Below are 10642 nucleotides of genomic sequence, written 5' to 3'. Positions count from 1 at the left end.
AATCTATCTGAACAGCCCATAAACAGAATTCATTTTTAAATAGAAATTTTCAACAAAATCAATTCTGCAAACAGGCTTGTTCAGCAGCCACAGAAATACTTGAATCAACACAAAGGGAAGAGAGCAAGACCGAAGCAGAAACGAGAGGCAAAGAACTGAAACTGGAGAGGGCAGAAGTTCAGACCAGCCCAGTTTTCAACAGGGATGTCCATCGAGACACATCATCTCACTCCACATAGATGTACCAGTACACTAGAATTATTCTTACCAGCTAGAAACTGGAAACATTCATGAAGCCACCCGTGCCAGCTGCGGCATTCTTTGGCCAAACAAATGCAGCAGAATGATAAGGCTTAACCTCTTAGATATCATGAAAGAGAGTGCAATAAAGAAGTAGATTAATCCACGAATCTAGGCTATGTACCCAACTCTCAACAGCTCGCTTGTTCTTCCTCATTCTTTGGAACGCCAGTGGCTGTGAGTGATGTGGGGTAGTAACATTCATGACCAACTCTAACAGGATTCCACATTCTGCAAGAATGTACTCGACTGCTCAAGGGATGGAAACTGATAGACAAGCTATCACCAACAGAAAAAAAAAAAAAGTTTAATAAACTTAATGTAAGGACAAGATCAATTCAGATATACCAGTGCCATAACCTTAGTCTGAGAAGAAAAAGTCTGCCTGTTTGTAAGTGTCCAGTGCTCAGAATGCTGACTCTCACTCTCCCTTTATGTCAAAATACACCAGCTTACAAGAATTAACAGCCTGTGTTTCAGTTGCAGTGTGGGTAGCAAAACATTTTAGCATCAGCCCTAACGCAAGACAGACCAATGACAGTCATAGACAGATCTTCCAGGTAGAACAGCATCGCCGAAAGCAGGAAGTCTGCATCTACAAATAGCCATACATTTATTATGACCATTCCCACTGCAATTAAGTTACTTGCGATTAGTACTTGCAACACTAAAGTTTAAGCTAAAAACTAACTAAAGTTAGTGAAATCCCTTTAAAAATCAGCAGTCTGTCATCATAGTATTATGTCTTGATGTAACAATAGCTTGAAAGTTGTCAGAGTTGAGGCCAGTGCCCTCCCTCCTCCCTGACACATGCATGATCAAATCATGAACGTATCAACAGTTGCCTAACATGATTTAACTTCGAAAAGTGAAATCAACTTAACCTAAGCTAAGCACACTTACCTATTTGCTTTTAGAAGCTGATGACAAATACGTCCTAATGTATTTCTTGGCTAGGACTGGGAAGAGGAATAGGACCTTAATACAGCATACACCTTCTCATCATCTGTGTAAATACTTCAGCATTTCAGACAGAGTTTAGATGGCAAATATAGTAAATTTGAGTGCAGTGATCAGTTAAGCTATATCAGACTTGTCCTACCCTCAAAATACAGTTTCCTAATTGGACCAAAGAGTTGAAGTTACTCGTGCTGGCCTGATTAGCACCCAAACTGGAAGAAGTGCCATGCAACCCGGGCTAAGGGAACAAAGTAAAGCTGCTCTTGTCAATATCAGCAATCTGTTAGAGCATCTTATCTTCCTGCATTAGATTAGAACACTTCTCTTCCATACCACATACAGCATACACATTCACACCGTGTAATCTTGTTTTTCTTCTCAAGTTTTTGCACAATCAAATGAGTAAATCTGGTGATCCACTTCTATGTGATTACTTTTCAAGATGCACATTTTGTCTTGTATAAGGCAGAGGATACAGCTGCCACTGACTCATTCTCAAATCACTCAAGAAAGTGATCATAATAAGTGATCAAGAAAGTGGTCATAATTAGGTAATAAAGAAGGAAGAATTTACCCCTTACTAAGGATAAGGATTCACTGAAAAGCTCCCAAAGGAGGCCAACTCCAAGTAGAGATGCTTTTCCTTTGACTGCCAGCACTTTAAGTGAGGTTAAGGAGTGGACGCTGGGTCTCATAGTTCAGTCCTGCCTCACACACAGAAATACACAGATATGTATGCATATTTTTTTTCCAAATCAACGGTAATTTATTTTTTTAAGAGTTGATAGAACCATCAACGTGAAGTCTTAGATTTATACTAATAATAGGAAGTGAAAAATTATTTAAGAAAACCACATACAGGAATGCAACCTCCTAAACAGAATCTTTCAAATGTATAATGCTTTTGCCTTTTCCAGACCGTATCAAAACGGGAAGAGTCATTTTGAGAATTTCAACAAATGCATAAAAGATTCAGTTCCATGAGCAGTGTGCTTTCTTACACAAATCAGAGCTCAAGCCAGATGATCACAGAAGTTAAGTAGTGTTCCAGCCTTACTACTGAGACATGCTCATCTATGCTAAATGGGAGTACAAGAGGCAACAAGCAAGTCTCAGCAAGGATTTCACTTCAATACAGAGATAAAATTATTCACTTTGAGTCCAGCAGAGCAACACACTTAACAGAGAGATCCTGGAATCTCCATTCTTGAAAACATCCAAAAAGTGGCGTGAAAAAGACACTGAATAGCCTGATGCAATTTCAGTGTTGGCCTTGTCTGAGAGGGAGACAGGATCAGATAATCTCCTTATTTCCCTGCCAACCTAAAATATTATGTAAGACAACTCCATGCTGGGCCTGTCGTCTCAAAACCAAGGATCACACTGCTTTTACAGCTGATGCTATAGAGCTTGATTGCCTTTTAAATTCTGATCTAGCATTTCAGAAGATAAAAACAATCACCACTACTCTCTAAAATTCTTGATATTTCAATCAACTACAAGTATAATTTGGAAAACACAAGTACTATAAAGGGAACAATAATTCCTAAATTAAAATGCTTAAGAGCTTAATCAAACTGAACTCTACTTCAGTGTACAATCACTGGTTGTTCTAATTAGCATAAACACCCCTTATGTTATAGTCTCCTTTAAGACCTCCACAACTAGCTATTTCACACACTTCTTCCCACTACAATCCTGTTGTGCTTGTGTATTTGAATGAGGCTTTCTCCACTTAACAGTACAACCTTCAGTTTCTCCTCTTGAAAATATTAATAAAAAAAGACAAACTAGAAAAGCACTTTGCTAATTAAGAATGTAGGCTAACTATAATACTAAATATTCTCCATAAACTTACCAAGATTAAAATAAAGAACTTAAGACTCAGCGCTGCTCTCAAAGCTAAGCTAAAGACCACTTTTCCTTAAATTAGTATATAGCAAAGTAGTAACTTGATAAGTTCTTCAAGAAACAATTGTTCACTGCCTGAATTAATGCATCCAGACAACAGGCTCCCACTTGTTACCATCTCAGGAGCCCCCTGGGGTTGATAGATCCCAACTGATACTTTAGAATATTCAAGATACTTCACATTTTTTTCTATGTTCTTTAAGCAAGCATTTTAAGTCTTAACCATATTTTTCTTCACTACTTCAAAATTTTTCCACCCCCTTATAATTACCTATAAGGAATTACTCATCCAGGAGCTTATTTTCACCTTGTCAGCAACTGATTTTTCTGCTTTTACTTCCAGAATCTTTCTGGTCCTATTGTATTCAGCCTTAAGCTAGAGCCACTAGCTTCTTTCTGCTGCATCTATCAATTCTTACATCTTTAGAAACATTCTGTAGTTTTGAGAACACAGCTGCAACAGTTTTTCAAAAATCATCAGTTTTACAATTAATTTCAAGTTTTAAAGTTAATTCTCTTCCTTGTTAAACCAGTCCCTCACTTTTTCAGATTTCTTTGTTAGAAACAATCCTCTACATCTCATCCTTCTTTCAAAATATGCTTAAAAAAAATAAATAAAATCACCACACTGTGGCAGATTCACTCTTTTGGCAACCATCACATGCTATCTTGATCCAGATAGTCATCATATAGAAAAAAATTGCACACAACCTTTTTTCTTACAATTATATGAACGGCTATCATTGAGCTAAGAGTTTCATACTACACTTAATCCAATCCAGTGACATTCTCCTGCAAGAAACAGCCCACTGTTCACTCACTTCATGCTGTTAAATTTTGTGTCCTAGTTCACGCATCTCATAACCATATGCTGAATAAATAGTATTAAGGACCTTATTTATTTACAGTATCTTCAAACTAAAATTAGTTGGAATGTTTATTAACTAGCAATAGCATAGGCAAGACCTTGTAAATGAGCTCATCATGAGTGTGATCATTTTCTTTGAATGACTGATTTTAGCCCTCCTATGGCTGACAGCATCATTCTGTATAGACTCTTTACAGTCATTCCTGACACAAATAGCAAACACAAATCAAACGTGAGATTGCTTAGATATAACTAAGTAATTTATGCTTTCTGCAACGGATTCAAAGATCAGCAAATGCCCCGGCATTATGAAACATTACAGAATGAATTCACCTTTTATGGAAAAAACAAACAAAACAGGTCATGAAAAACACGCAAACTTATCAAACGTAGCAGTATATCCCTAACCATACAGTGCCACTGCCGTTAGCAGCAATTCAGAAGACTCACTGACGTGCTTCCTCTCTGACCCAGCTCCGTAACTTAATTACATACACTGCTTTACACTGCTTCCCTAGATCTTGCTGGGATCCAGTGACCAGATTTGGAAGCAATCCCTGTTTTCCATCCACATGCTTGCTTGGACCACATCTATCTTTAATTAATCTTCCTTTCTAGCCTGTTTGTAAAACTGAGATGGATCTCTTCAAACACTGTTTCTCATTGACCAAACATGATCCCAGATAAAAGCTGTATGCAGAAGTAGAGGCATGGACTTCAAGGTATCGCCATGACCTTCTGCCGGCACTGCTAGCTACAATAAGAAACACCTGCCACTTGTAACTGTATCTGTGCTGCCATTTCTTTCCTGATGGCACCAGCATTTCTGCAGCAGAGGGAGAGAGAAAGAGAGTCCTCTGTGCTGAAGAAAAGTGAGGCATCCAAACCACTGTGAAACTCTGGCCTTATAGATTCAATTCCCCACTCCCAGGGTGCTAAACATCTAAGACTGCAGATAATCCTCTGACTGTACTCAAATCATACTGAAACTCATCATTTATAACATCTCATAGAGTAAATCAAGACAGGAAGGAAACAAGGCAATCCTAGCAATCACATTTTCTTCAATCATTTTCTCTATTTATTTATTTATTTATTTAAGTGAGTTAATTTGGCTCCCACATTATTTTATTTTTTGTTTTCTCCTCAAACAGTTCATTCACAAAGTTCAAAGCCATGTTGCCTGAATATTCCTTTCAGGAGTTTCTACCATCATTGTAAGCTGTCCAGGAAGAGATACAGATCTCTCCTCTCTTTCTCTCACTCGCTCACAGAGTGAGAAAACTTCCTTCAGTTTGGGCAATATCAGCAACACGCCATGTAGCAGGTGATCCAACTGTTTATTTGTTTATTTGGATATTTGCATGAATAATGCTCTTAAATAGTCTCATTCATGCCTACAGATCTCTGGACCAAAAAACATTTTAAACATTTTTGAACTCCAAACAACAGGACAGCAAAAAGTTTTGGGCCTGATTTCGATGATGTTCTTTACCAGTCACCATTAAAACACCCACATCTCTTGCACGAGACCAGGTTTCGTCTAACACCTCCATCTCTTATAATCTAAATCTTTTTGATATCCTGGATAAACCTGGCAGAAGAAATAGTACTTGCACCACCTCAGGCATGTCTACACAAGCAAAATAATTTCGGGTATGAATGAAGTGCAGTAGCTATTCCACTCTAACTTGTTTTGTTGACCCACCTTGTTTTGTTACTCTAAAGACTAAACTATCTAAGAGTTCTTCAGTTCAATCCACACACATAACCAATACTGAATGCTGTAGCTGACTTTGTATTTAGAACATTTAGTAAATTGTCTTAAAAAGTCCCTAAACAAGCTTCAAGCAATGAAAGCAAGCGAGTCATTTAATCACCTCTCGTTTTGAAATCCTCAAAATAACTGGGTATAGCATACAGCATCCCCATAAAGTATACATCCGATGATTAATCCATCAGAAGTTTACATTAAGTTTTGTTAAAATTTACCACGCACTGCCTCACTGTACGAACATCCACTCTTTGGTCTCCCTAAATGTTCAGCAAACATCTAGGAACGTCCGTGGGTACAATCTTTCTGCACGGAGGAATTCAATCACACGCTTTTGCTTCATACACATTTCCATGTCAGATGCCATTCTGTCAGAATGCCCCTCTGCTGTCATCTGTCACAGCAACAAAACGTAATGGAATACCGACAGGTTCAGCTCCTACTGCCATATTTCTACTACCACCAACATCTGCCTTGGACATTGTGAGCCAGTAAACACAGTAAAACGGGAGGTATTACTGTCAGAGCTTCCTTTATACATATATTTATAGATGTATAGGTATTTATATATTTATATATAATTAATTTTTTTACTCCTAAGACCTGAGTTTCCGCCCTTTCAACTACTTTCTTTAAATTATGTTTGAAGGCTTTGAGATTTAAACTCAGTGAAAAGCTGAACGAGTGGTTGAAGAAACCAACCGTATAAAAGGCTGAATGAGGGAAAAAAAATGGATAAAGGCAACAGAGCAGGCTCTAGATTAACGAATGTAAATCAATCAGGTCCTCCGGTGAAGATTTTTTTTTTCCCCCTGTCAATTTACAACACATCCTAGAAAGCCCAAGACATGCACTGCTATGTTTGCATACAAGATCACTTGAGCAGGTATCATGTACATGAAAACAAAACCATTCTGAAATATTCCTTGCAGTAGCACCCTAAAGAAATTTTACTTGCATACAGAATTATGACAGTATATTGTGTTGGCTTTATCTCATTCATTAATATAAATTTATATATCCAAATCAGAAGTTTTAGAAATACAATGCCACATTTTCAAGCAATTGCCAGTATTGCACTGATCCACTCATATCATTACACTGTTACTTTTATCCACATTTAGGACACACATAGTATATAACTAGATTTCCAGATGGTCATCTCACCTTATAAGTACTATTGATTTTACCATTAAATGGAGCAGAGTAAGCATTGTAAATCTTTCCAAGAAAGTGTTCTTCACCCATTGAGCTGAGAGGTACATCACTGCAACACTCTATCTGCACGTTTCAGCCAGATAGGCTAAATATGGGCCTAACACACAATAAGCTAATAGTTTTGGGTCGTTTTTTTCATATTTCTATGGGCACAGAAAGAAGATAAAGATGTGTTTTAGACATCTCCCATTGTTTTTTGTTTTTTTTTAAAGTACTAATAAATTTAAAAGCCTATAGTTAAATAATCTATATATTTAAACATTCCTTTGTTTTTCACTTTTTAAAAAACTAAGTTTAAAATGTAAGATTATCATTTGCATTAGTACTGAATTTTCAGTCCTATTTTTTAGAGTTGCCTCTACCTAGGTTTACTTAATTATTCAAGCTATCTACTCCAGATTTGGAAGCAGCTTTTTTACTTTCATTGAAGACTCAGAACATGTCTGCAGTTAACGGAAATCTAGATGTACAGATAAAACAAGCCTGTATCAATCAAATTGTCTGCTATTGTCAGTTACAGAAAATTGCATTCATGCTTTTAGAAAATGTCTGCTTTTTGTCTGGGCCTCATCAGAATCTACTTCCTCCTCCTGCAAATCTCGCTCTTCAGTTCTACCTCACACAGTGTAATAAATCTCAAAGTCTTTAGCTGATATCTGTTAGAACACATCAAATATCCAATTCTTTTTTGTTTTCCTTTTAATCTTTAACTCAACAAAAAGTCACAGCGTACGCTTCAAAAACAAATCAAAGTAATCAGCTAAGTCGAACGAACATCTTCATTGTTCCCCAAAAGGTCTCTCCCTTTTTTGCATCAATTTCATACGAGGCTTTTCTGTCTCATCTTCCTTTCCCCAGACATACAGGCTTAACTGAAATTATCACCTGAACTACGACACCACTGAGTAAGTCATCCTCTTAAAGACTGAATTTAGCCATACCAGTGTGCTTGCACAAGTCATGTACATAGATGCTAAATGTACAGATACATACATAAATACATTTGGAGACACAGACAACATAGCTGCTGTCTTCAGATGCCATTTCAGTCAGTTTGGCAGCACTCTCCACCTTCATCCTACGATCCAACTCCAAGGGTGGTTGCATAGTATCGTTAAAAATTAAAATTAAAAATAATCCCCTCATTACTATCTGACAGCTTTTCTTAAGGGCAGTCTTGCTTTTCTCAAGTAAGCAAACATCACGCAAAATTATTAAGAATTATATTCACAGTACACGTTCCATTTTCTCTAACTTTTTTTTTAAACTTCTGGTCAGCTGAATTTTCCTTGGACACACAGTTCTGTAAAGATCTACTTGTTACAGTAAACTTCTGAACTTTTCTTGTTCAGCAAAAACTGACAGGTCTTGATCCTGAGATTCTCAGCATCCTTGCTGAGGAAAATGTTGTTCCCCCTAAAATTTCAGATGCTTCAGGTCAGCTAGAGTGAATCATAGCTAACTGAAGAACAGAACATGCAGATTATAGCCATCACTAGAGTTTTCTACAATACTTTTGCTCCAGCACAACACAGAGCAAGCATTTGTTAAATTTGCCTTCTGTCAGTATTACAGCCATCTGAAAAGCAACTTTCCCGTTTCATCAAATGAAGATAACCCTGTCCTTTAAAATTGTTCAGCTTTAACAATATAGACGTGAAATCAATAAAATGTATATATGATGTATGCTAAAGAAGCAGAATGTTCTTATGAATGAATGTTGACAAGGAGAGGTTTTTCTTTGTTTTTTAAGCTAATTTCCAGAGGATGTTTGAAATGCACCAGCTTTTCTGTGAGCACTGTTGGAGTGCACCAGATGCTACACGTAGCTCATTCTGACATATGTTATTTCACAGAAAGCAGCAGTTAGTTTTCACTCTCCATGTATACAATTAGTACACTCACTAACGTACTACAAGAATTCCCTGCTTGCTAAGCTGAAGTTTCTTTGCAGATAAGCTGAAGTACATTTACATTTCACCTATGAATGTCATAATATCACAGAACAAACATAAATCCATTAGAAGGCATATTTTCAACCAAGCCACCCGCCAAATTTCAACTGGTTGCCAATTCTAGGTAGAAAGGAAAAAAATACCACATGGAAAGCAAAAAAGTTTGAACCTCAGGTCTCCAGCCTAAGCTTGTAGATTACTGCTTCATCTGATTTTAAACTGAGCAAAGATATTTAATGTTTCTTTGACAATAAGGATTTTCAGTGTCTGCCACTTTCAGAGTAACATTACATATTTAAAAATGTCTAAAAAAATATTTTTCCTTTTTTTCTCCCGAATTACAACCTTGAATTCTTACAAAGTTTCAGAAGATAGTAGATGTTGACAACTCAAAAACATTTTACTGACAGAGTTCTCAAAAGAGGAAAAAAAAAAAAGTACTTTCCCTTAATTTTTTTAGTGAATACTCTGTAACAAGAAACGACATTTTGAAGTAATAAACATAAAGTACACGAGTGATAAAGCACCAGCTCTCAAAGTTAAAAATACATTTGACGCATTGCATAAAACTTTTGAATGATATCTCCTAAAGTATTGGAAGCATGTTTTCTGAAAGACACTGTAAATCTTATTTATATTATAATGATCTAGTCTAAAGCAAGAGTAGCTATCATACACTGTGGACAAGTAATACTCACCTTTCTGAAGATGCAATATTGTTATCACAAATAAACATTCCCCGGACTCTCAATTTGATACAGACACTGGGGACAAACAAAGAATGACCTTTTAATTTTTACAAATCACAAAGAACCTGAATGTGCCAACCCTAAAAAAGAAAGAGAAAAAAGGAAAAGGAAAAAAAAAAAGGGGAAGAAAGAAAGGGGGGAGGGGTGAAGGGAAGGAGGAAAAGAGAAAAAGAGAGAAAGGGCTTATATATGAGAAAATCTCAATTTAGAAGTTAATCTTGTACTAAAAATACCGGCAAAGTCTTTCGTTGAAATATAGAACAGTAGGATCTGCAATTGCTAGACTTGCACAAAGACAAACCTATCCTGCAACAAATAAACAGCCTTGTTCAAATCGCTGCATGCTTTTACTTAGAGACAAAGAATCCGAACTTCCAGCTCGATAGCTAAAAAAGAAACAAACGAGCACATCCCTAGCAGTTCCAATGAAATATCGCGTTTCATAACTTCGAAAAAAGTATCTCGAGCCAGGTACAGGTTCGTTATGCCGTTCTCACTGCATTATGCTGAGACCGCTTTTCTTTTTGCCCGTTCCTAACAATCGATCACAACGATAACAAACGCTCCCACTTGTTAACACCAGATACACACACGCCGTGCTACAACACATGGATTTCACCACCTCTGTCCCACCGCACACACGCCTGTTGCTTCGGCACAGCTCCGTCCCTTTCACATCTCAGACATCGCCCTACACACCCGCGCTCGGCGACACGAGGTCTCCAACTCAGCAGTTCCAGCTCCCTCCGAACTCGGGAGCGCCCTTCCCGACGAGGCAGCCGGTCGGACAGATCGACCCCCTCTCCCCGCTCACTCTCCCGCTCTCGTTGCCCGCGAAAGCAGCCCGGGACAGGAGCGCTCGGTCGCAGGCTGGCCGGCGGGACGGCAACGTGCGAGTGGGAACGCC

The 10642-nt window shown here is 37.7% G+C and overlaps 1 protein-coding gene across 5 annotated transcripts in view; it reads right to left on the bottom strand.

Annotated features, from left to right (window-relative positions):
- Positions 1–10642, bottom strand: part of EZH2 (enhancer of zeste 2 polycomb repressive complex 2 subunit) — a 44488-nt gene that overhangs the window by 32965 nt on the left and 881 nt on the right. For 3 of the 5 annotated variants that reach the window (XM_010708233.3, XM_010708234.3, XM_010708235.3), the window contains exon 2: positions 9685–9750. The exons of the other annotated variants lie outside the window; for them this stretch is intronic. In XM_010708233.3, the coding sequence (XP_010706535.1) occupies positions 9685–9722 (38 nt within the window). In that variant the 5' untranslated portion in view covers positions 9723–9750. The remainder of the gene's footprint in view (positions 1–9684; positions 9751–10642) is intronic. 5 annotated transcript variants of the gene reach the window in all.

The sequence above is a fragment of the Meleagris gallopavo genome, chromosome 3 (genome assembly GCF_000146605.3).
Source record: "Meleagris gallopavo isolate NT-WF06-2002-E0010 breed Aviagen turkey brand Nicholas breeding stock chromosome 3, Turkey_5.1, whole genome shotgun sequence".
NCBI classification, from domain to species: Eukaryota; Metazoa; Chordata; class Aves; order Galliformes; family Phasianidae; genus Meleagris; species Meleagris gallopavo.
Note: the sequence above shows the minus strand (reverse complement) of the source record. Positions and strands in the feature narration are given on the sequence as shown.